The sequence below is a fragment of the Carassius carassius genome, chromosome 6 (assembly GCF_963082965.1).
Source record: "Carassius carassius chromosome 6, fCarCar2.1, whole genome shotgun sequence".
NCBI classification, from domain to species: Eukaryota; Metazoa; Chordata; class Actinopteri; order Cypriniformes; family Cyprinidae; genus Carassius; species Carassius carassius.
In genome coordinates, this window is record NC_081760.1 from 35,310,680 (window position 1) to 35,337,738 (window position 27,059).

At 36.1% G+C, this 27,059-nt stretch overlaps 1 protein-coding gene and 1 long non-coding RNA gene across 2 annotated transcripts; both read right to left on the reverse strand.

Annotated features, from left to right (window-relative positions):
• Positions 1-243: 243 nt before the first annotated feature.
• Positions 244-12,500, reverse strand: LOC132142748 (GTP-binding protein Rab-3D-like). The gene is made up of 5 exons (XM_059552856.1): positions 12,110-12,500; positions 10,267-10,503; positions 3,691-3,809; positions 3,369-3,493; positions 244-1,067 (listed from the first exon to the last, which is right to left on the reverse strand). Exons 2-5 carry the CDS (start codon positions 10,501-10,503, stop codon positions 880-882), a joined length of 669 nt encoding a protein of 222 aa, XP_059408839.1. The 5' UTR covers positions 12,110-12,500; the 3' UTR covers positions 244-879.
• A 2,586-nt stretch (positions 12,501-15,086) lies between these two features.
• Positions 15,087-23,710, reverse strand: LOC132142761 (uncharacterized). The gene is made up of 3 exons (XR_009434106.1): positions 23,355-23,710; positions 16,848-16,955; positions 15,087-15,178 (listed from the first exon to the last, which is right to left on the reverse strand). It is a non-coding gene; the product is annotated as an uncharacterized LOC132142761 (long non-coding RNA).
• Positions 23,711-27,059: the final 3,349 nt, after the last annotated feature.

Below are 27,059 nucleotides of genomic sequence, written 5' to 3' on the forward strand. Positions count from 1 at the left end.
AAGCTCACATCCTCACAAGCGTACAAGATTAATGCAAAAAGGAAAATTATGTATCATGCACAAAGACCACAAACAAATGTCTTAGAGTAAGAGCAGGCAGGTCAACAAAAAATGCAGATACACATATAAAAAAAAGTGATTTTTAAAAGCGATTTTTAGTGTTCAAACTTTTGACTGGTAGTATGTACACACACACACACACACACACACACACACAAAATTTACACATTATATAAATACTCCTTTAGTGTCCACAGGGAAGCAAATTTATTGCATTCAAAGCAAATGGCAAGAACAATATAATCTGACTTAAGTACATACTTTGAAACAAGTAACAAAATCATATGGACCGGATATTTCTAGAGCAGTCCTAAAATGTTTTATCACCTATATTGTAAAGTAAAACATGATCTTGCATCCATTAAAATAATCAAAGCTACTTCACAATGACAGCCAGATGCATTTTATCTGAACATGTTGTAAACAGGCACTGGAGTAATTTGAAACTTTCCTAAAAAGCTGAGATTTTTGGCATGTGAATTTCTGAGTCCTGCAGTTTCATGCAGTATTTTCCCGGCTGGGTTAGTTCTCATCATGATATCACAGTTCAGTGTATTGGCAGCCTCACATCTCATTGAGATAAACCCATCCCATTTCAATTAATCCCTGAGGGGCCTGTTTATGTAACTGATGTAAAGCATAAGGTGCTTATGCCATATTCTTACTGTTTTGTTGGCATTTCATATTATATATTGGCAGTACACCTGTGAAAGAGTCTCTCTTCAGGTGTACGTGTGTGTAAGAGAGAGAGAGGGAGTGAGTGAGTGCATGTGTGTGAATGTTTGCCTTCAAGTATGAGTGTTTGTTGAGAGATGATCATTAACATCCACAGCTGCTCTGTCCATCAGGGGGCGTGTCTTGCAGACTCGGGCCTTTGTGATTGATTAACATGCTCGGGTCTCCATCCAAACTCTCGTTCATTTTGTCACAGATGATGTCAACCAGCCGCTCAAACACCTGCTTGACGTTAATGTTGTCTTTTGCACTGGCCTCAAAAAACTGGAAGCCTGCAAAAAGATGGCAGAGAAAGAGGGAAAAAGAGGAGAAGATATAAAGTTTCATACACACACACACACACACACACACACACACAAACAATAAGTATGAAATGCGACAAAAATGTTATTTAAATAAAATAAGTTCATTTACTAATCCCAAGCTATTTTTTTTACAAGCAGAATAAACATCATTCACATATAATAAAGGGTCATTCAGGATCATTAAAAAAAAACTGCAAATACTGACTGGCCACTATATGAATAATGTATTCTGCTAGTAATTACATTTTAATCCGTTTTTCTATTTGGCCAATAAGTGGGACTTTTATTTTGACAGACACAAAAAGGCACCTATTCTCTTCATTAGTTTACTGCAGGGATCCTCAAATCTGGCCCATGAGATCCCCTTTCCAGCAGAGTTTAGCTGTAACCTTGATCAAACACACCTGAGCATGCTAATCAATGTCTTCAGGATCCTTAGAAAATCACAGGTAGGTGAGTTTGATCAGGGTTGGAGCTAAACACTGTAGTGCATTGGCCCTCCAGGGTAAGATTTGAGGAACCCGATTTACTTTACTAGCCTTTGTTATATAGAAATGCTATAATTCTATTTCATATACAGCCAGTTATACACTTTCATATCATTTAAACAAGTCTCTGAATATCAAATAAACATTTAAACCCATGAACAAATGTTGGTGAATCCAGTTGTTAGACCCACTTCTTGTGATACAAAAATATTATTTCTGTGTGAAGTTAAGTTTGTTTAAAATAAGTATAAAGTAATCTGTTTATTTAACAAATTTGTAAACTTTTTTTAAAGGTTTTTTTAATCAAATTATTTTTTAAAATGGATTTATCTAAAAAAAAATATTTAAAATATAATTATCATTTAATTACAGAAATTGTTATGAATACTATCTTTAAATTAAATATTGTTATTATAATGTTTTTAAAGAAGTCTCTTCTGCTCATCAAGGCTGCATTTATTTGATCAAAAATACTGAAAACAAAAATTAATCTTGCAAAATGTTATTACATAATAAAATAATGGTTTCTATTTAATATTTCTTTTAAATATCATTTATTTCTGTGATGCAAAGCTGAATTTCCTTCAGCCATTACTTCAGTATGTGTCACATGATCCTTAAGAAATCATTTTAATATGCTGATTGATTATTAGAATTATCATTGTTGCCAACAGTTGTGCTGCCAAATATTTTTTTGTAAACTGCGATACTTTTTTCAGGATTATTTTATTAATAAAAAGTTAAAAAGAACAGCATTTATTCAAAATATAAATATTTTCTAACAATATAAATCTTTGCTATCACTTCGTAACAATTTGAATTATATTTTTTTTATCATATTTATTTAAAATGTATCTTAACATCATCCTTGGTGAATAAATTATTATTTTTTAAAGAAAAAAAGAATAAAATATACTGAACCCAAACTTCTGAACTGTAGTGTATATTGTTAGAAAATATTTATATTTTAAATAAATGCTCTTTTTTTAAAACTTTTTATTCATCAAAAAATCCTGAAAAAAAAGTATCACATTCCAAAAAAATATTAAGCAGCAAAACGGTTTGCAACACTGATAATAAACCAGCATATTAGAATGATTTCTGAAGGATCATGTGACACTGACGACTGGAGGAATGATGCTGGAAATTCAGCTTTTCATTACAGGAATAAATGAGCTTTTAATGTTTATTAAAATAGAAAAACACTATTTTACATCATAATAATATTTCACAATATTTCATTTTTTTCCCCTGTATTTTTGATCAAATAAATGCAGCCTTGATGAGCAAAAGATCGTTCTGATCCTGTGTGTATATATATATATATACACATGCATTTTATATCAGCCATCAAAAAATCCATATGGTCGATCATCAGCATCCAGTATAATACTACACTACATGATGCATTATATCTAACATCTATTGGGCAATAAAGGCAGATTCACACCCTTTGAGCAACGCATTTGCTCTCAGTACTTTGAAATGCCTGTATCATTCCTTCCTGTCTTTTTTTGTCCATATAAGGCTCTGAAGCACAAAGGAAATTAAGAGGGTGATGAAGCATGAACGGGGTCCAAAATGAACACTCGCCAAGCCCTGAATGAGAGTAGCATTTGGCTTTAAATTAAACTTCAACATTTCATGGTTTCAATAAATACTTTGTCTACCAAAATTAAAATAATTTAATCCTCCCATCATGTCCTTTCAAGCCTGTTTTTAATATGTGAAACACAGAAGGGAGAATTAGTTTGATGTGTTTTATTGTTCTGTAACATGCCTAGCTCATTAGCCAGTCTCTGTCCGTCCTCTCTGGACACCAGCCTGTCGTCCTCCAGATCACATTTGTTCCCCACCAGAATCACCTGAGCGTTGTCCCATGAGTACGTTTTAATTTGAGTCGCCCTGGAACACACACACACACAAACACACAAATAAAGTCAATTTTGACATGCTCAAAACGTGCATTATGAAATGTGCATCACTTTAACAAGGAACATTTGACCTTTCAATCATTCTCACTACCTGGGGTCATAGTAGGATGATTTAATTTGAGATTTAGCATCTGACTCTAGGACTCTAAATAAAGGAAGTAAACTCACCAGTCTTGCACAGCGTAGAAGGATTCTTGGTTAGTGATGTCATACATTAGCAGGAAGCCCATGGCCCCTCTGTAGTACGCTGTGGTGATAGTGCGGTACCTCTCCTGCCCTGCTGTGTCCTGAGGAACCACAAACAAGAAAATACAACCATCAACGTCTCCTTTCAGTATTCTTTTAGTTCAGTAAACACACACACACACACCTCATATCTAAAAGCATTTTTTTTTCTCAAAACTGCACAGCAGAAAGCCTATGGTTTGCTGAAAGCGTTCATTGTTTTCTGCTTTTATAGTCAAATTCATGAGTTATTTTTCTTAATGATTCGTTGCTTTTTTTTCTTATTACAAGAGTCTAATATCTCAGTAGATATTCCATAATAGTGCAACAAAAATGATGTAATATAAAATAAAATAAAAAAAATCTATAAAAAAATACACATAGATTCACAAGGTTTAATGCAAGTAAAATATCTATTTTAAAATAATGTATTCTACACTTCATTCACTATATTAGTTTAGCAAATTGTAATATTTGAATTTAAATATTTTCCTCCACATATTTTTAATAAAACTTTTCAAACACGTAAAATGCCAGAAGGGGATTATAAACAATTTTTGATTAGGTATTTAATAATGTAACCATGTTTTAATGGTCTTATACAGGGATCACATAACTAGTCATCTTTAGGAGACCTGTTGGCTAAAAAAAAATGTGCATTTAAAAATCACAGCATTATTGACAATGTTGGATAATTTCACATTGCCAGCAAAGTCATTGTAAATATATCTTGAATATTTGACAATATGCCTAACTTCTGCAGTAAATGCAATGCAAACAAAACAGTCAGATGTTCAGAGTTTAACAGCCATGTTAATGTGGTTACTAGGCAACGTTTGATTAGTTTCCATGATACTGAGAAGCCCTGTCTTGATTTAGAATGCTGTGACCTCACCTATGCAGGTAACCATAGTAACCATTGGTTTGGGCAGCTGTTCCGAGACTTGTGTATATGCATGTATTGTATTTTAGTGGAAGAGCTGAGTTTAAACTAATGGGAGCTTGACAAAAGCCTCAGCCCCTTCTTTCAACAGAGATACGATGTGCCACCTGCCCTTCACACACACACACACACACACACACACACACACACACACACACACACACGCACACGCACACGCACACACGCACACACGCACACACGCACACACGCGCACACGCACACGACAACTAACTTCACAACAAAGAGAAGTGAATCAGATCTGTGAACTTTCTGCCTACTGCCATCTCACATGCTGAAAGACCTTAAAGCACACCTTAGAGTCAGGACATGTAAATTAAAATGTTCTTCAGCAGCCATGACTGTGTCAGCAATACAGCAGTTCATGTATAATATTTGCTCTTCCTTCTTAGCAAAATGACTCAATTCACTTTCGTCATTGTCTTTAAATCAAGAACTCCTCCTTTAAGTAAACAGAACACGCACATATAACTTTCCACAAATAAGGTATACTCTGGTGTCCAAAGTGTTTATAAAAGGCACTGGAAGCCATAAATCCCCATGTTTTTTGTGTTCTGGGTACTAAAGAATATTAGATCAACTATTAAATACTATAAAAGACCTTAAGCTCTTACAATGAGGATTTGTGCCTGTACCATTTCAGAGGTCTTGAAATAAACGTATAGAGTAAACCCATATAAGAATGGATAATATGTATATATATATAAAATAAATAAATATACTACATTTTAATTAATTTTAATTATTAATGAACTAAACATAATATTTACATTCACTGGCCATTTATAAAAAAAAAACCTTTTTAATACTTTAAGGCCTTATTTTTCACCTAATTAGTGGGATGTATAATAACAAACTTGTGTATGGAGACACACACATCATTGGTTTACTTCATACTGCACATTCACATTGCTATAGAAATATAGTCAATAAAACATGACATTTAGTCAAGAGAAAAGGCTGTGTCTTCCCCACCCTCTAAATACACCACACACACACACACACACACACACACACACACACACACACACACACACACACACCCACACACATCACAAGGCTTGGCCTGCGCTCTTGGATCTTGACAACCGAAGAGGACCTACAGAATATGAAACCGAATCTACAGACACAGTAGGAATGAAGGATGTAGCTTTCCACCATCAGTGAGGATTTTACACTACGCTTCCCTACAGGTGCAGCCTGAAACAGATGCAATGCCTTAAGCAAAAAATAAAATGCAAATAACCATATAATTATGCATACAGTAACATTAGTTAAGATAGCAAAATAAATGTATGCATGAATTTTCTAGCACTTATTGATGGATGTCTAAAATATAAAGTAAGGAGAAGTCTAAAACAGGCGGGAGGCCCGGCCCGCGTCTGAACTATGAAGTGAAAATTGGCCCGATCTGAAATGCAGGGCTCTAGTGTCCGTTGTTGAACCACAGGGAGACTTTCAGAGTCGCAGAGACTTTTTGTTCCCTTGAACGGCTGGTCGCATCTCCGTGTAACCTCTGATTTTTTTTAGTCCATTGAGAAATTAGGTCGCACTCCAGAGCCCTGAATATTTATTTAAAACATGATAAAACATGATAATCAGAACCAAAACAGATGTTTTTAGCAGGTCAGCTCTATTCTGGAAAAGGGGCGGGAGCAGCAGCTCATTTGCATTTAAAGGACCGGCATGAAAAACAGCGTGTTTCTGCTTCCACTCAAAATAGGCATTTTCAAAATGACATAATAAATGATCTGTGGGGTATTTTGAACTGAAACTCATTCTGGGGACAACAGAGACATAATAATATGTCACAGGTAAATCACAGGTAAATCACAATTGCATGCATTGCAAATGCATTTCAATTTCTATAAATGAAAAAATATATAAATACACCCATGCAATGGGTCGCCACTTGATGTCCAATGTAAAATGTGAAACCTCTGATCTAATGTATTATAAAGCATAAATGAAATATGATATAAAAATTTGGACTATGCCATCAGCAGCCATCAGACTTGACATGATGTCATATTTCTGAAGCTTATTTAATGGTACCAAACAAAACTAGTTTTGCATTTAAAAATCTAATTATTTAAGCTCTATTATCGTCAATCTCAGAAAACTGCAGGCAGAGCTGAGCTGTTCTATGGTGTGTTATCAACACACAAGTGCATTCTGGGAGAATGGCACTCAACACATCTGAGGCGTTCTCACCCACTTCCTTTCATCAACAGAAAGAGCTGTCGCTTCCTCTGTCGATGAAGTTTGCGGCTGCAAAACGGCGCACAACAAAAACAGAGTGTAACTGTATATTTCACTTAGAACTACACTCTGGACTATAACTGGATCACAAATAATTTCTTGGCAGGACTGGGCAGTGGGTAGTTGATATTCTGATCCCCTTCCTGTCTTGGTATTGATTCAGTTAGTGATTTAGAGCAGAAGGCAGATGCATGCTGGTCTGGACTGTCAAAAAGCACAACCAATTTGATTTTATGGCTTTCATTTTCTAAAGGTTCCCTCAAAATGGATTTAGCCCTGTATGTGTGTGTGCACGCTCCACAAATAATGCATCAAATGATGGGGCCATCTGCTTTGGGTAACTCTGGATGTTCTGTAACATCAACCATCATTGCTGACACATACCTCACCTAGATTATCTTGATCAAGATATCACTAATCATGCTGACAGACGATTGACAGATCCTCTTTTCGCAAACTAGACTTTGGCAATGAGACACACACACATACATACATGCATATATATTTTTTGAATAATTACAGATTACCAGAATAATAACATAATAACAGACGTATTTAAAGTAAATGCAATGACACCAAATGCATCTTAGCTCTGGGAACCAAAAGCATTGCACCAAATGTCTCATATAGTGCAGCAGTCAAGTTCCAGAAGTTTTGTCTGATTTTCAAAATAAGTTTTGCTTCAAATCAAAGTTTCAAATGTTGTGATTCACCTTGTAGCTGGTTGGTTTGGTTTATGGCTTAGAACTCTTTAAAGAAACCCAATGGGAAAAAATGAAAGAGAAGTTAAGGCCTGTCCACCAGGGTTGCCAGGTCTGCCAAACAAAACCAGCCCAAATGTGATTTTTCCATGTTTTTCTCCTCCTTCGTGGGTTCGCTCCATTAAAATCTGAATTCTGATTGGCTGTCATTGTTTTGTCATTCATTTGCTAGAAAAAAAATTAAAAATCCTTCTGAAAGTGACTCCAAAGATATCGTTCCTCTGAAACGTTATCATTATAATTGTGGTGTGGACTCTATTTGTATAAGCAGTGTTGGGGAGTAACTAGTTACATGTAACGGCGTTACGTAATTTAATTACAAAATTATTGTAACTGTAATTAGTTACAGTTACAACGAAAAAATGAGTAATTAAATTACAGTTACTTATGAAATTTTTAACGATTACAAAGGGGATTACATTTGAATATTTACACGCATCCACATACAGATTTAACTGATTTTTCCCCAAATTGCACTGACTATTCTGAGACATACGCCCTAATAATTTCCGGGATGCAGAAATACAGTCTGGTTCGTAGAATCCAGTCATAAAAACGGAATGCCTAACGCGGGCGGAATATGCCACATTTTGGATGACTAAATCAAAAGTAGGTCAGTACACTTGAATCAAAACATGACATGGACTAGTGTCTGTGAATATTAAGCCCCAAAAATGCAATATATGACTTCCACATTCTGCGTGTCTGTGGAGATCAGGCGCGGACTGGACACCGGGAGAACTGGGACAATTCCTGGTGGCCTGGCAGACGATTTTGCCCCACTATTTAATATCATTATTGTATAATTGCCTGCCGAATGTACTAAAGCGATCATTTGCGAATCCGCCATTTGACAATTAAATCTCTAATAAATCATGAATTGTTAGTCATGACTCGCGCGCTCTCCGCGCCTCCGCCAAACGGTTTGGATCAGACTCAGAGTAATCAATGCGAGAGAGAGAGAAAGAGAAAGAGAAAGAGAAAGAGAAAGAGAAAGAGAAAGAGAAAGAAAGAAAGAATAGAGTGGACAGCTGGAGCAGAGAAGCAGAACTCCTGTTCAGGGTTTCAGGTCAGTTTCATCTGTAAAGATGCTTTTTTGTCTTTGTTTTTTTATTTATTTAATCAAGCAGCAGCACGTTGCTCATCAGTCATTACTCAAAATACTATATAAAGGACGTCATTATTATCTGTTGTAATGATACAGTAGTAATTTAGCTGAAAAAAATTCAGATTTTTTTTATAGGTTTAGGGGGAGCTACGACAGACAACAACACAACCCTTACGAAAATTAACGTTTTAATATTTAACTATAAATCCAGAGAAAATGGTTACTATTGTTTAACTGTGATAACCAAAAATGTAAAATTATTTTACAAATGTATTTAAAAATAAATACAAATCCATTTGCAAAAAAAAAAAAAAAAAAAAAAAAAAAAAATTACTCAAGGTTATTTTACTTTTATATAGGCTAATAAAAGCATGGTTAATTTTTGTAAGGGAAAAATATGGATTATATATAGGATTTTTCTATAAAGATATTGTAGTATTGTAGAGAGTATTGTATTGTAAAGTATAGTTTTGTTCAATCTTGAGTATTAAAGTCATGAGAGAGATGCATAACAGGGCAAAATAAAGAAACTGAAGAGAAAAATGGAAGTGAAGGTGCAGTTCAGGAGAGAACTTATAATTATTTTGCATGTCCCCAAATTAAAGATTTAAAATAGATAAAAAATTGTTTTGTCCATGAATTTGTTTGTATGAGTTTGAATTGTCCAGTCTGAATTTTTTTCCCGGTCCGCCCCTCCTGTAAATTAATGGCAAAGACATGGTTTCATTTACTACACATAGGCCTACTAAAGCTCGCAGTGTTTTCAACCTCTGCTGCCTCAATATAGGAGTACACGAGCACATAAACATAATTTCTAGAACTGCTCTGTGTCACTTCATGTGCATTTTACTTATTTTGAAAAAACTATCATCAGATACAAAGAGACAGCAGTTTAAAAGAAACACCAATGTTTAGGATTTTATTACACAGAATACGTCACATGCTTATTAGATAACTGTATTTAAAAGTAATCAAAATTATTACAAAAGTAATCAAAAAGTACTCAAAAGTAATTAGTTACATTACTTTAATAAAGTAATTGAAAAAGTTACACTACTATTACATTTTAAACAGGGTAACTTGTAATCTGTAACCTATTACATTTTCAAAGTAACCTTCCCAACACTGTGTATAAGTATATCTTTGTCATTATAGTTATCGTCCTTGGTTTAAACAGGCCTTTAGATGGGAAAAAGACTGTCTGATTGATATCTAAAACATCCAACCAGAGGTTGTTTTGTTTTTATGTGCCATGTGTAGGGGAGGGAAATCTAAAAATGCAGTTGATAGATACCACAATAATATACCATCAAAGTATAAATAAATTAAAATAAAAACCTTGAATAAACAAAAATTTGTAAAAATTCTACTCACCCTCCTCATTTTAACTATATAAATGACTCTTTTGTCCCATTTTTCAAACTCACCCATATTTGAAGTTTGACTCGTTTCTCATTGCGGTAAACAGTTTTGACTTTGAAGTCGATGCCGACCGTGCTGACAAACGCAGAGGTGAAGGAGTCATCAGCGTAACGGAACAGAAAACTAGTTTTTCCAACGCTGCTGTTGCCAATGATGAGGAGCTTGAACATGTAGTCAAAATTCTGATCGGCTACATCCTTCTGCACCTGTGTCTGATGACGGGTTTCATTGGCCGATGCCATCTAGAGGGGTGGAGGGAAAGTGTAAATGTAAGACTGTAAGAAATGTAAGAAAAAAAAAACCTGGCTATGCGTTCTATACTAGACTAACTGAGACTTGTCATGGCACTTGTATACTGTTGTTGTTCTCTTGTTGACCTGACTGCTTCTATTGTTCTCATTTGTAAGTCGCTTTGGATAAAAGCGTCTGCTAAATGATTAAATGTAAATGTAAATGTAAGACAGACAAGTCATATAGTCACCATTTACAGTGAAAGTAAATAATGAAGGTTGTCAGACAGAAGAGAACACCATCGTATTTCGGGCCCTGAGGAGGCTATGGCTCTTCTGTCCATTTAGCCAAAGCCCTGTTGATACACTTGATCACTCATATGTAGTTAAAGTATTCTTCCAGCACTGGCATCCATCTATCTTCCTTTCTTTGTACATCAGACATGCTGAGTGAGGATCCTTCCTTGATTAAAGGCCATTACAGCAGAAACTAACTCAGCACAATTCATTCTGGCCATAAAAACAGTACTTAAAGTATTCTCATTACATGCTTCCCACTTTAAGGAAGAGTTAAGCCCCCCCCCCCCCCCCCCCCCCCAAAAAAAAGTGTGTGAACACTGTTTTACTCTATTTGTATTTGATAAACTATTTTGTATTTTATAAGCCATTTTAGTATGCTAGTATTACAATTTTCAATTAGCATTCATTTTAAGTGGTTTAGTCATTTTGTTATGTGCTTTTTTTGTCATTTGTATTAATTTTTACAAAATATTTAAAAATATATGTCATATTCACTTCAGTTTGTGTTTTAGTACTTTTATTTCAATTTAAATTAGTTTTAGGTTTATTTCAAGTTCTGATTATTTCAATTTTATCTCAGTTTCTGTGAAAACAACTTAAATCCTGGTCTGTTCATCGCACAAGCTATAGTATGTCTTTAAAGACTTGAAATACAGCTCATAAGTCATTTGGATTACTATTATAATAATTTATACCTCTTTTTCGAGACTTTCACTCAAAGACTATGAATTATTGTTCAATGGAAAAGAGCAGCATTAAGACTCTTCAAAAATTCTTTATTTAAGAAAAACAAAATAAACCCTCTTATAGCATATGACTATTTAAACTAAACAAGTATTAACATCCTGCTCAAGCATATGAGAAAGAGGTGATCACATCAACACCTGTAAGTACCTGAAGAGGGAGTTACCAGGATATGACACACCTTATACATATGATTGAACACAATGCGGTTGTGCCACATTGACTCATATGAAATTTTAAATAAAATGATAAGGGATCCCTTTTGCAAAGACAAAGATGAAATGACAGGTTACAATTGATCTGATGCTGGTCGACCCAAACAGCAGCACACACCCTGAACTGTGAAACTACAGATCTGTCAAACATAATTTCAGTTTACATTAGCAAGTCAAACACACTCAGAAAATATACATTTGAGCATGCCATCAACAGCTGAGTTTTTGGGTTGAAATGTAAATTAATAGGCAACTGAAACAGCTCTAATTGTGCTTCCATATGGACATCTTCCTTACCACTGTAAGCGACTAAAGAAAAATGCGTATCCGTCGGGCACAGACACAACAGAGTGACTAACCTTATCCGGCTCTTCTTAGAGGTGGTTATTTTATTCTATGCACTTGATGTTGCGCTTTTCCTCAGCTGGTTTTGAGCATCCAGTCCTCGCAGATGCAGTTTCACTTTTCCCGCAAAACACACTGGAAAGGGTCCACTCGCCTTATCGGCTTAAAACCGACCATCCCCTTCCCAAAAGAGGGGCGTTGCAAAATCAGACGCTTGATGACTGCAGAGACCTGGCTGTCGACCAGTTATTTATTCGTGCTGAAACTGCGCCGGCTGTTTCCAGATCAGCCAGCAGCCCTGGCGAGCCTCCAGTCCGCACTCACGGAGCAACCAATCAACAGGTCCCCCGTCAGCCAAACAGCAGTATCTTCTGCGATTTACATACGGGCCATTCTGTGAAACGAGTGCCATTCGCATTTTCACATGGTGATAAAAAAACAGAAGAGTAACTAGATCGACCGTATATGTATATGTATATGTATATATATATACAGGTGCATATACAGAAACAATATTTTTTAATAATTTTTAATTATCTAAAATATTCTAGTCACAAAAGAGGAAAACAAAAGGCAAACACCATCAGAAATTGAGCAATCAAAGGCATGACTATGAAACTCACACTCACAGGTTTCAGCTTGCTGTGCACACTCGGTGTTTATGTATTATTTTAGCAGATCGGTTTATTTAAACTAGTTTTCACTTATGCTACAGCACATCTTTAAAAACGTTTTATTAACTAAACGCTGTTAAATTGAATTAAATAATACATCTTTCAAACCCACGATAAAAAAATTATAAAATAAAACACTTTGCATCAAAACTGGAAAACACCTAAAGGGGCTGAAGTTGTCATTAAGAGGCTGACAAATAATCAGAAGAAAGAAAACTTTTACCTTCTAAAAGTAATCTAACAAATAAAATATACTCCTCTGTGTAGAACTGTGTAATGTAAACTGTAAGGAAAAAGATGTAAATTTAAAGCCTATCTGTCTTTATAAGTCTATCTATTTAGCTGCCGGTGGTGCATTGAGGTTTGTGATTGGCTGGATCACTGGCCTCCCACAGCTTCTGAAACTCCTGCTGATTGGACCGCACAAGCTCTGGCTCCTCCATAACCATGACGTTTCCTTTGTTGCTCTGGACATGTCCAGTTGAGGGAGCCAGTGATCAGTTCCACCAATGTAAACTTATGGTGCATCAGCTGCGCTCATCTCATGCCTGAGTCACACAGATGCCTGTAACAGAGGTCAAAACGGATTGGAAACTATCAATTAGCTCCAAATCCACTTGCAAATAAACAACAAATACGATTTCGACATCTGTCAAACCCCCCTGTGTGTATTCTTTCATCTAAATCCTTTAAGTCTGCTCTAATGCATCATCACAGTCTGCAGCAGCCGGGTGTAACAGTTTGCAGAAATTACAGCAGTGTGTACTGAAATAACATGACAGTTTTACTACCTGCAAGTTCTGACTATGAATCGTTTCATGCTGCATGCCACAGAGTTGTTAGGACAAGCCCATGCTTAATAACGGGTTCAAGGTTTACACAGTCAGTGAGAATTGAAATATGATGGAATGTTCTCTCAGATGCCGCGTCATCCAGATTAACCACTCCACCCCCAGAACGAAAGCTACGTCTCCAGCCCTAACACTTTCATCAAGTCATTAAATGACATCTGAGAATACACAGAAAGAACAGATTAGGAAGTAAAGCAGAGCTATATTACACTTTATGAACAATGAAAAAAGAGACCGTACATTCCTTAAGTTGAACATTTTGTTCTACTGATTCATTACCACACACAGTTGGGACCACACACTCTCAACCAGTCATTTTCCCAAATCAGGGCTATTGTCAAAAGCGACAAATCCTGTAAGGATGGAGGCCACTAAAAAAGAAATTGTATTAACTGTATGCGTGTTGCTAAATATTACACAGAAATACTTGTTTCTGATTGGTCCATGAAATCATTTTGCAATCAAATGCTTTGTATTATAACCACTGAACTGTATTCCAGTTTCAGTATTCACTTACTCCATGGCTGCGGTCTTCTCTCTTACACAATGCAACTTAAACAATATTTGTATATGTACAGGTAGGCCTACATGAAACTAACAAAGCAACATGGTAGCCAGGGTCAATTATAGTGTATTTTACAAAAATACTTGACCACAGATTGAAGTGAATGACCAATAAGAGGCAAGCATTCCAGAGCACTTTGTGTCAGGCCTAATATAAAGCATAATTAAAATAATTGATCATTTTTGCACATTTATCCTAATCTCCGAAATGAACAATTGTGGTTGTCATAGCTGACATAAATGATGTAAGAATGTATTATAGACGTGTGTTTTAATGTGTAGCTTAAGTTTTTTTATAGCACAAAATGTGAGAATGTTTTGATAGAATACCTTTTGGGACATATCTGCCGAACTCTAAAAGCATGTGCACGTTCTCTTTGAACGCGTCTTTGAAAGCATGTGAACGTTCTCTGCCGTTGCATATGCAGGCTGAAAAGTTTAAAAGTGTGTAAAATACGCAAATGTCATTGCATCACTTCCTCAACAGTGTTGTGCAAGTTACTTCCAAACTGTAATACATTATAGATTACTAGTTACTGTTATTTAAATGTAATACTTTACCTTACAATATTACTGTCTCAGAAATGTTGAGTTACTTTCACGAAAATAACTACAAGGTAGAACTTAAAATTCTAAAATGACAAAATGTAATACAGAGCATTTTACATCCAGTAGAAGGCAATTTGATGTTCCATAATGACTGTGGGCTATCCAGGCTACTAACAATATAATATATAATTGGCAAAGTGAAGGCTCAAGACTAGAAAGGATGACAGACAAAATCACAAATGATTAAAGTCTGTTAAAAGTATGGTAGAGGTAAAATTATTATGTGGCAATATCCGTGAATAGCTTGGGTCTATTAATATTAGACACAGCATAAGTAAACTGTAATGCCATGACAAGATGCACATTTGTTTTACTTTATTCTCTTTGAATTCAAGAGGTTCACAACACAAAACTGTCATGCACAAAGTGCACATGATGAACATAGCTTAGTGTAACCCCCGTCAGCTGATCAGGGGTTAACTTATAGTAAAAAACAATGGTTCGCTAGAATTTACCTAGATTACTTTCAGGATCACATTAGACCAGATTAATACTCATCAGAAGACTCAAGAACTTGTAAGAGGCAAAAGCACACACACACACACAAGGATAGGATTTAAATGTACTTATTTATATAAAGGTGAGATTTGGATTTTTTTCAGATTTCTGGCAGAATACACAAATTGTGTATGTATATATATAACACTGTATAGAAAGTAACAAAATCAAACAAAAGAAATGTAAATTAAAGGTGCATAAATGACTTAAAATCTGACTTTTAACCACTTAAGGTAACTGAATTAATTTTAAATGGAACTTCACAGAAGAAATTCTTTCCCTCAAAATAAATAAAATTTTGTTCTCGACTCAATGTTCAAATTCCAGATTTCTTCCTTTACTTATGAGCTTATGTCAATATTAGCTCAATTTTAACACTTGAATTAACTCAAACCAATTCTAACACGCATTTGGGGGAAAAGAATAACCAAAATACAGTGTATGTGAAATCACATATACAAATTTACACCATAAACATAAAATTGCATTAACAAAAATCTGTTCAGTAACCTTTTAGAATGCACAGTTCGATAATGTCAGTCCAAATAATAACAAATGATATTCTTCTTTTACTCTCAGTTCCTTATAAAGAATGATCCTGTGCTAAAAAAAAATTAAATGTTGTAAATACTCCAAACCTTCAAGAACCCAATGAAATAATGAGCTGGAATCAATGCAGATGTCCAGGAAGGCAAAAGGTAAGTGTCTTTGGTCGTCTCAAGGGTGGCCCGCCATCTTCACACAGTGCACAATAAAGCAGTTCAACAAAGTGTTCATAAAGCAGTCCTCGAACAGAAGAATCCAGAATCTAAACTCTAAGATAACAAAACTGGCCTGCGCACACACACAGGACAATATTCTTAATCAATCCACACTTACATTTTTTACAGCTCTGTACATATTTTTATAACAGTGTATACATTTACTCCATACAAAACTGAACATTTTTCCCCTCAAAAATACACCAATACACCACTGAATCACCATATTTCGATATGTATATTAAAATAAACATTTTAACTCACCGATTCCTTTGTGTATTAATGATATTTCCTATTTTCTTTCAGGTTTCCACCGGATAATGCAACGATCACCGAACGTTTCAGCACAACAACAGTCGCACGGATCAACAGGATAAAGGTAAGTTCTTTCAAAACTACTTAAATTCGTTCCACGACAAAACATCTACAAATTACTTTAAATAAATCAACATTTCGCGCAGTTTCTAGCTCACGTTTCTCTTCTTGTGTTCTCTCGAACTTTCTTTTTACGCACAATACGCAGCTTCCCAGAGAGGGCGGAGTCAGCTTTTTCCCTAATCACAGTTGATTGGCCGCTCACCTGCGCAGCACAGACAAAGAGCTCAAAATAAAATAATATTTTATTGCAACTATTTATATTGCCTAATATTATAAGTAAACCTTATCTAATGTAAAATAATTTGTATTTCAGCTTTTTATCTCTTTTATTATTTGCTTCATATCTCTTGGATTATTTAGTCATAACTGTATTCATAAAACGGACTCACACTACAAATGTTTTTGATCCTGGGTTACATTAGGCTGTGCTTTCTCAAGTATAAAGTGCAATTGGAGGACCAACCCCTTAGCCTCATTCATTTTAGTCCACAGAACTGAACATATAGGCTAAACATAGCCTAACTGCTTAGTAAGATAACACAGAAGAAAAACCCTTAGGCCTTTGCCTCTAAAAAAGACTAAAACAAAACAGGCTACCAAATAAAGTCAGGTTAAAATAAATCCATTTGCTACAATGACCAGACAGATTGCAATTGGCTCTTATGAAACTATAGGACTAGGCAATTTGCGAGAATACAAAGATAAAATTAAATTAAATTAAAGTGCTTGGGCCTACAGGCCTAACAGAAAATATGGCTCAGTCATATTAATGTCAAACTCAAAAAAGTTCAGTAATAAGGGAAGTTATACAAGAAAAAAAGGCCCACAACAAGGCCTGACAGCAAATATGGTTAAAAATCAGAAACTTCAGTGATGATCAGACTCAGACATTTCCAACAGGAAAATTGGATTTAAAAAGTTGTTTCCTGCCTAACATAAAACAGAGGTAGCGTGCAGCTAAACCCATTGAAACAATGAGAGTAAAAGGAAATTCCAGCTATGGTGGGGGCCAGCCTATTCCATTATACCCACTTGACTGAAATATCTGTTGAAGCGCATCAGAATAAGGCGCTGAAAGTGTCCATCACCAAGATGGTTCCGTTTTGGGGTGAGTACCAGACTCCCAAGACTGAAAAGTCTTTCGACTGGTGCACTGGATGGTGTGGGTGCATTATAGCGTAGTGCAATTTTTTTAATTCTTGGAAACTGATGCAGGCTTTCCAACACCGGATCAGCATTGAAATAAGCTGTTACCTCTGTTTCCACTGACATAGGTGCATCAGCCATGGCATTAGGCTTTTCATCAAATGAAAAGAAGTCATCCTCAAAGGAGGTGACTGCAGCAGGTTGAGGAGCATCACTCAATGGGGTGGCTGGCTCTTTAACTGTTAGGGTGCGGCACTCAGTGGTGAGAAGGTACTTGATGTGATCTCTTCTGGTTTCCTCTTTTACCCAGCGAAGTTTAAATTTAGGCAGCAAGACGGCAGCCAGTAGGGCCTTCTTGGAGTCAATTGTTGTGGCAAAGCGAGTTTTAATTGCTCCCACAATTATTTCAGGCAACCCAGTGAGCATCTGTGAAAGGCAATTTTGCATTGATAAAGTTTTTTAAGAACTTAAGAATTTTTTAAGAATTTTTTAAGTTGTTTAAGCCATAAGAACTTCAAGTGTTGGTTGAAGTGTCCCATAAAAACAAGTTTCCTCACCCTGTAGGATGTCCAGTGCAGCACAGAAAGGCTTCATAATGGAGCAGTATTCCTTAAGAAACTGGTATTCCCTGTCATTCATACATTTAATCTGAATCTGTGTGCATAGATTGTTAATGTCAGTTAGTGGCATTTCTATGATCCGAACATAGGCGTCATAAAATGAGTTCCACCGGGTTACTGAGGGCACAATCAACTTCCTTTCACTGATCTCTTCTAGGCATTCAGATGCAACTGTGGACCGGCTAGCTTTAGTGCTAGTCCATAGTGCTGAACACTTAGCAGTGGAACTGCGGTAAATAGCCCTGGATTCTGGGTTTGATGCCAACCATTTATGAATCTCATTGTTGGCAATGAGATTGAGCATGTGAGCTGCACATCTGTGATGTGCAGGCAGCACACACAGTCCTTGCTGTGCATCCTCATTATCTCCTCCAGTGAGAACGCTGTGGAGGTCAGTGAAGGCCACTTTCCCATCATCATCTTCCTCCATCTCCTCTTCTTCGTTCTCCTCAGTTTCGACTTGTTGGTATTCCTTAAAAGCTTTAACAAAGTTGCTGCCATTGTCTGTCACACATGCAGTCACTTTTTCAGTGGTTAATCCATACTGGGAAAAAATATCCTCAAGTTCAGATGCAATAGCATCATAAGTGTATCTACCTCTAAACCTACGACAAGCGACCGCAGCCTTCTTCCGTTGCAGTGTCTCTGAATCGATCCAATGGACCGTCACCCCCAGAAAACTCCTGTTGTATGCAGTCCATATGTCTGCAGTTGTTGACACGTACTGCTGCTCATCAATTGTTTTCTTTAGCTCTTTTTCCATGGCAGTATAGGACCTATCCAATTCGTTGGTGAATGTTGTTCTGCATGGCAGTACATGCTGAAAAATAAGTAAAATACACATATACAACCCGAATTCCGGAAAAGTTGGGACGTTTTTTAAATTTTAATAAAATGAAAACTAAAGGAATTTCAAATCACATGAGCCAATATTTTATTCACAATAGAACATAGATAACGTAGCAAATGTTTAAACTGAGAAATTTTACACTTTTATCCACTTAATTAGCTCATTTAAAATTTAATGCCTGCTACAGGTCTCAAAAAAGTTGGCACGGGGGCAACAAATGGCTAAAAAAGCAAGCAGTTTTGAAAAGATTCAGCTGGGAGAACATCTAGTGATTAATTAAGTTAATTGATATCAGGTCTGTAACATGATTAGCTATAAAAGCTTTGTCTTAGAGAAGCAGAGTCTCTCAGAAGTAAAGATGGGCAGAGGCTCTCCAATCTGTGAAAGACTGCGTAAAAAAATTGTGGAAAACTTTAAAAACAATGTTCCTCAACGTCAAATTGCAAAGGCTTTGCAAATCTCATCATCTACAGTGCATAACATCATCAAAAGATTCAGAGAAACTGGAGAAATCTCTGTGCGTAAGGGACAAGGCCGGAGACCTTTATTGGATGCCCGTGGTCTTCGGGCTCTCAGACGACACTGCATCACTCATCGCCATGATTGTGTCAATGACATTACTAAATGGGCCCAGGAATACTTTCAGAAACCACTGTCGGTAAACACAATCCGCCGTGCCATCAGCAGATGCCAACTAAAGCTCTATCATGCAAAAAGGAAGCCATATGTGAACATGGTCCAAAAGCGCCATCGTGTCCTGTGGGCCAAGGCTCATTTAAAATGGACTATTTCAAAGTGGAATAGTGTTTTATGGTCAGACGAGTCCAAATTTGACATTCTTGTTGGAAATCACGGACGCCGTGTCCTCCGGGCTGAAGAGGAGGGAGACCTTCCAGCATGTTATCAGCGTTCAGTTCAAAAGCCAGCATCTCTGATGGTATGGGGGTGCATAAGTGCATACGGTATGGGCAGCTTGCATGTTTTGGAAGGCTCTGTGAATGCTGAAAGGTATATAAAGGTTTTAGAGCAACATATGCTTCCCTCCAAACAACGTCTATTTCAGGGAAGGCCTTGTTTAATTCAGCAGGACAATGCAAAACCACATACTGCAGCTATAACAACAGCATGGCTTCGTCGTAGAAGAGTCCGGGTGCTAACCTAGCCTGCCTGCAGTCCAGATCTTTCACCTATAGAGAACATTTGGCGCATCATTAAACGAAAAATACGTCAAAGACGACCACGAACTCTTCAGCAGCTGGAAATCTATATAAGGCAAGAATGGGACCAAATTCCAACAGCAAAACTCCAGCAACTCATAGCCTCAATGCCCAGACGTCTTCAAACTGTTTTGAAAAGAAAAGGAGATGCTACACCATGGTAAACATGCCCCGTCCCTACTATTTTGAGACCTGTAGCAGAAATCAAAATTGAAATGTGCTGATTTTGTGCATAAAATTGTAAACTTTCTCAGTTTAAACATTTGCTATGTTATCTATGTTCTATTGTGAATAAAATATTGGCTCATGTGATTTGAAAGTCTTTTAGTTTTCATTTTATTAAAATTTAAAAAGCGTCCCAACTTTTCCGGAATTCGGGTTGTATTAAAAATCCAGTTCATGATCATGCAATGTTAAACCACACATTTGCAAATTTATTGTCGGTTCTTATCGGATGCAAGAGTAGCCTATACATTCACATTATGCTGCTGTGCTGTAGTCAAGTCAAGTCACCTTAATTTATATAGCACTTTTTACAATACAGAGTGCATCAAAGCAGCTTCACAGTGATAAAATAAAAATAATACAAAAAACATTTTTTTCTAGAAGAAAATTGCCTCATTTTCCACATTAAGTAGGCGTAAGGCAGATCAATAATATAGTTGATAATTAAATGTCCCCAACTAAACTGTAGAGCTATATACATTGAAAAAATCAATGACTCATAAAATGTGCTTTTTTGCATTAAGTGGTTGTAATACATTTATTTTAGCTAAATTAAAAATAAACATTTAGGTGACTTACTTCAACATATTTTTTTTTATTTTAAATGTAGCTAAAACACATTTATTACAACCACTTTAAAACATTTAGTAAATTCAATTAATCATTTTTTTTTCTTCAGTTTAGGTCTGTTGATGGCTATAATATTTTGACTATACATTTTGACCCAGTGACCTAGAATCTATATGAACTAGATTATAAAATTCTAGCTAGTATTCATGGAAACGTTAGCTTACCTTGTCATTGTTGGTCACACGGATCTTGCCTATGGATCTTGCTAACAAGCTTCTTGAAAGCAGGAGATTCCTATGGAATGATATTCCGGACTTTATTCAAAAGGAATTGCAAATTGTATTTGCAATTGCGTTTTCAATTTGTGGACGCATAAAATGTGACATAATCCAAACGCAAATGCAAATCGCGCATTACCGTTTGCATTTTCGTTTAAGTGAACGCACCGTGTCTGCCAAATTTAAAATGGAAATGCAAAGTCCGTTTGCAATTGTGTTTCCCATATCTTACGAGCTATGAGCCTGTCATATTTAAATAGCAATATTAATTACCACATTTGCCTTTTCACTCTCTCTGCACTGTGCATGTAAACTGCCAAAACTCAAATGGAATTGCAATTCCTTTTGCATTTGAATTTCCAACGTCTACACGGAAACCTGTCAATCAAGTGACAGGGGTGGGGCCATTTTATTGGGCGTGTTTGCATTGGGAAGTGACGTCACTCACAGTCGACGGTAATAAATAATTATTAATTAATTATTGTGGACTTTGTCATCTAAATACTTAATAACCAATAAGGTTCAGGATGTGTCTTACAAATTACTTCATCTTTTCTATCCTGTGAAGCTTTACTTAAAAAAGATGTTTCCTAATATTGACACTTTATGTTCTTTTTGTGGTGCTGAACACGAATCCATTTCTCATCTCTTCTGGGAATGCACATATACAAGTCTGTTCTAGTAGAATTTTTGTATCTTCGATCATACTAAAATGTACCATGTTTTTACTATCTGCGTTTATTAAACACTTAATATCGCGTCAGTTTTGCTTTCAGAATCGCCGAATCTGCTGCCGTCGTTCCAGCACATCTGCAGCGGAGACCTGAACCAGGAAGTAGGTCACCAGATAACATGGTAACCAGTTAAACCGTAACACTGGTAAGATTAGGCAAATAGACTGGTGACGTAGGTCTGCGCGTGCTTCTCAATACAAACTACGCTGATTTCGGACTTGCATCCTCAGTAGTTCAGACAGACTTTGTGCATTCGACTCAGGAGTGTGATGTCTGCGAGGACGCAGGTCCGGTAATTCTGCAAACAGCAGCATACTTGATAACATGTCAGCTCGCCTTGACTACTGCAATTTTCCTCACTGTATATTTACAATAAAATGAAAAAGGATATGAAACTGCCACTGCCTCCTTTCATTTTTCATTTAAACATAATAATAGCAGCAGAAATGTACTTAGTTCAGGGAAATGTGTATATATACAGTCATTACAAATGAAACTAAATATTATATCAATTGTGTCTTTTATTACTGTCGACTGTGAGTGACGTCACTTCCCAATGCAAACACGCCCAATAAAATGGCCCCACCCTTGTAACTTGATTGACAGGTTTCCGTGTAGACGTTGGAAATTCAAATGCAAAAGGAATTGCGATTCCATTTGAGTTTTGGCAGTTTACATGCACAGTGCAGAGAGAGTGAAAAGGCAAATGTGGTAATTAATATTGCTATTTAAATATGACAGGCTCATAGCTCGTAAGATATGGGAAACACAATTGCAAACGGACTTTGCATTTCCATTTTAAATTTGGCAGACACTGTGCGTTCGCTTAAACGAAAATGCAAACGGTAATGCGCGATTTGCATTTGCGTTTGGATTATGTCACATTTTATGCGTCCACAAATTCAAAACGCAATTGCAAATACAATTTGCAATTCCTTTTGAATAAAGTCTGGAATATCATTCCATAGATTCCACCGTAGTCAATGGTAACATCTCTTCGACGACATACTCTGCCACAAGTCTTCTGACTTCTCAAGGTTCAAGTGGCATGATGGCAGGCAGAGAGAAATTGAATTTCTGCTGCTTTGGCTTATCACTCTCGTCCTCTGTTATTTTTCTCTTCTCAGCAAGTGTAGTGGTCGCATGGCACCGTTCTAGATGTTTTTTTTTAATTGCTAGTGCTATTTCGCGACGTCGACAGTTCTTTCGGTTTTACACAAAGGTTGCATTTGACCATTACGTTCTTTTTGTCCTTATCTCTGACAAATTCGAAGTAATGAGCACACGTCCACCTCGTGAATTTACAGTCGTCTTCTGCCATATTCATTAGCCGCTTTTCCACTGGCAAGCGCGACTCGCGAGCACAGCAGGGGCAGAAATCATGCCTCGCGCCACTCCTGTAAAACCCGCCTTCACTGGACTATGTCACGCAATAACAAAGTTACACCAACGAGAGGGAGATTAATGAAATCTCGCGGCCTCACAAAGGTTTTTTTTTTTTTTAACGCAAGCTTTGCTGAAAATGTACCGAGTAAAATATTACTGAAAATTAATTAGTAATGCCTTACACTACTGCGTTACAGGAAAAAGTAATAAATTACTGTAATGCATTACTTTTGTAAAGCGTTACTCCCAACACTGCTTGACATGCATGTCTTCATGGTTTTTATTTTCTGAGTTTGAAACAGTGTGTTGTATCACTTTCTGGTCAATTTTTTATAAAAGTATTTGCGAAGTATTTTTATTCTTCATAGTGGCAAAAACAAGCTTATTGACAGAGGATGCAGTGCAGTTATATGGGCACTTTGTCTTTGAATTAGTTTTTTCTTTCTGTTTTTATTGCTAGAGTTCAAATGGTAGAGAATGGCAAATCACAGAAACACAAAAGTGAATAATTTTTATAACTTTAAAACACAACATAACACACAATGTAAATGTTAGAAGCTCATAATTTGATTAGAAAATTGTCTTTGAAAAAAAAATCTTATATTTAATGAGAGGAATCGGTTAGAACTGCGAATGCTGGCCATGTGCTCATCAATATTGCCCAATTTTTGTCAAGCTGAACAACAATAATTAGAGCATTTGCATTATTGTTGGAGGAAGGTGTAGACGTTAATAAAACATAATCTAATAGGTAGCAAATGTTATTGATTGTTAACCAATCTATCCCTTCCAGGGGCGCTGCACAAGATCCCGGGCCCTATGCATAGGCAGTCTTAATGGGCCCCCCTCCCCTTGAAAATATATATTCCAGACTTTTCAAGGGCCCTCTCTTCCTTTGGGGCCCTGGTAATCAGTCCTGGTTTTACCCCCAGTCCGACGCCCCTGATCCCTTCAGCCGAAAAACGAAAGACATCGGTCATAAATGGATAAGGAAGCGTGACGCCGCTGCTCAGCTTTGATTTCATTGGCTGTCAATTTCCCTTGTCACTGCAGGACAGTCTGTGGTTGGACTTTCTTTTAACCCATATTAAACAGCGCATCGTGTTACAAAAGTACGTTTTGCTGCTCTTATCACATTAGTAATAGGTTAAGTAAACAATTAAGGGTTGCTATGTTGAGAAAAATTACCTCTTTAGCGAGATCCTAACCTTAACCCTAAGCATAACTTCAAAGAACTACAAAAAACAGCGCCTAGTTTTCCCTTTCCATAGATAGAACGACGGAGGCTTGTGGGTAATGTAGTTTTAATCGTTTTATTGACGAAATTAAATAAATAATATATTTAATGGAAAACTGGATTTCTAAATATTTTCATTGTGTAAACCTCTATGATATAATTGACAGAGTGAAATTTGGTATTTTAGAGTGAGCAATATTTAAAATGCCTTTATGACACATTTCCATTTATTTCTGAAAACTGTGCCCGACATTATTTTATCAGCATAGCATAAGTAATAATCCTTCCGGTTTTCTCTTTGATTCGTTAATTGGACTCTGATTTACAGCCATTTGAAGTGTACAGTTTTTGGCTCTTCCGGGGGGTGCTACTGGGCCCCTGGGGGTAGAAGGGCAGTAAACATACATATATGTATTCTCCTCATCATGGACAACAAACTGAGTTGAGTCACATTTATATCTGACAGTTTTCACAGTCCACACTTTTCTATTCTTAACATCATGGCTAGTAAAGCTTTTGACAGGACATGGTGAGGCCATCTGATGAAACATGGAAAAATAAAGAAAAGATTTAATAATAAAAATAATAGATTATTTCTTTTATTTTTGAAGTTAACAGTAATAAATAGAATGGATAAACCTGCAACAACTTGCCATTATCTATTCCCCACTGTTAAGCAGTAATCAAGGACAATGTATACACATTGATACTTCAATATTACACAAGGAAGAATTCATGGAGTACTAAGATATATATATATATATAAGAATACTTTATATATAAACTAATTAGCAACAATCAGTGTAAAAATGTCCTCCTCATCTTGCTCCTCAGGTACTTGACATCAGTAATGTGCATGCTCTTGGTTTTAATGGAGTACAAGATCCACGTTGATCATTCCTGCAACATTCTCAGTTATCCCTCAAGTGTTTGTAACAATAAAGCAAATGGCTTTTCAAAATAATTCATCTAGTGACTCCCTTTATATATAAATATATAAAAAAGGCATATTTGTGATTAAATATATACAATAATAACTTTCTGGTGTATTGTTGTTCCAGATTTCATTAATCTGATAAAAATAATGTTTATGTCTTAAGTAAAAAATAATCCTTGTAATTAATAATATGTAGTTTTTCAAGTGTAGAACAAACACATATGAGCCTACCTAATAAAATTATGAATTTACCAAGAATTTTCAACACACAATATTCACCATATTAATTTTATTGAAGCATAGACTATGAAGTTGATAAAGTAGCATCAAGACAAACACGATTCAAGGAAAATAATAATGGATCAAAAATTCATTAATATCATAAATTAATCAGTTCACACAGATGAGTGATGAAATGACTTAAAAGTAAAAAGATTCCATCCAGTCAACTGTGATACAGATCATGTGATACATATAAGACACTGATACTGTTTCAGAAAATAATGATTCCTTATCATCACATCTAAACTGGTTTCATCTACCCATCATAATCTTCTTCTCTCGTGTCTAGAAACAGTTTAGCCTTTTCTCAGCCAGAGGATCTCTCAGTCCTAACATCCCATTTTCAGACAGTTCCCAGACCTGGTCAAAGAAAAACAAAAAACACACAATTCAGATGAAGTTGTTTAATGGACAGAAAGCTCAGCTTATGTTCTGTGTGATTTTAGCAGGACGAGCAACTATTACCCTTGTAGTATTGTACACTTACCATTATTCAAGCTGTTTTAAGACCTTTTGAGAAGCTTTTTCTCTGAAGACAATTTTCCACATCCTCTTCTTTCACTCCTTTCAAGAGCATCACTTGGTCAAAACCCCTCATTTGGCTGATGAGATCATCTGTACAAATTAAAATACTGCAATAAAAATTTCATTCTGCAATAATTAAGAAAAAGTTAGAGGCAAAGGACTTGCTCATGAGACACCCCTTAGCACGTGACAGAAATTTTTGCCTCTATAATTCATCTATTGTTGCAGTAAATGTGTTTTTTTCCTCTAGAATGTTTCTCCAAAGTTCCTGACTTCTCTCACAAATGTGTTTTAGTCTGTGCAGTGTAAAGCCTTGCTTCAAACCAATCAACTATCAATCCACAATTTATAACAAAACATTTATGAAACAATGAAATAATGTAAACCACTTTTATAAAACGTGTATTCTTTTATTTAAGACAAACAGGTGGTGTGTTTTTTTTTACTTAGGTTTAAAAATGTTCCAGTCACACTATGCCAACATGCTATAATTGTAATAGCTGTATCAAAAAAAAAAAAAAAACATTAGAAAGAATAATTACAGCTGACATGAACAGTCCTGTGAGATAAAATCATAAAGTGCTGTAACACACAACACAGCATTGCTTTAATACACACATAC

Excerpts from the sequence above, each read along its gene's own strand:
- LOC132142748 (XM_059552856.1), bottom strand. The coding sequence starts at position 10,503 with ATGGCATCGGCCAATGAAACCCGTCATCAGACACAGGTGCAGAAGGAT. Across the intron at positions 3,494-3,690 it reads TTCTACGCTGTGCAAGACTG|GGCGACTCAAATTAAAACGT; the intron begins GTGAGTTTACTT and ends TGTGTGTTCCAG. Across the intron at positions 1,068-3,368 it reads GAGACTGGCTAATGAGCTAG|GCTTCCAGTTTTTTGAGGCC; the intron begins GCATGTTACAGA and ends ATCTTTTTGCAG.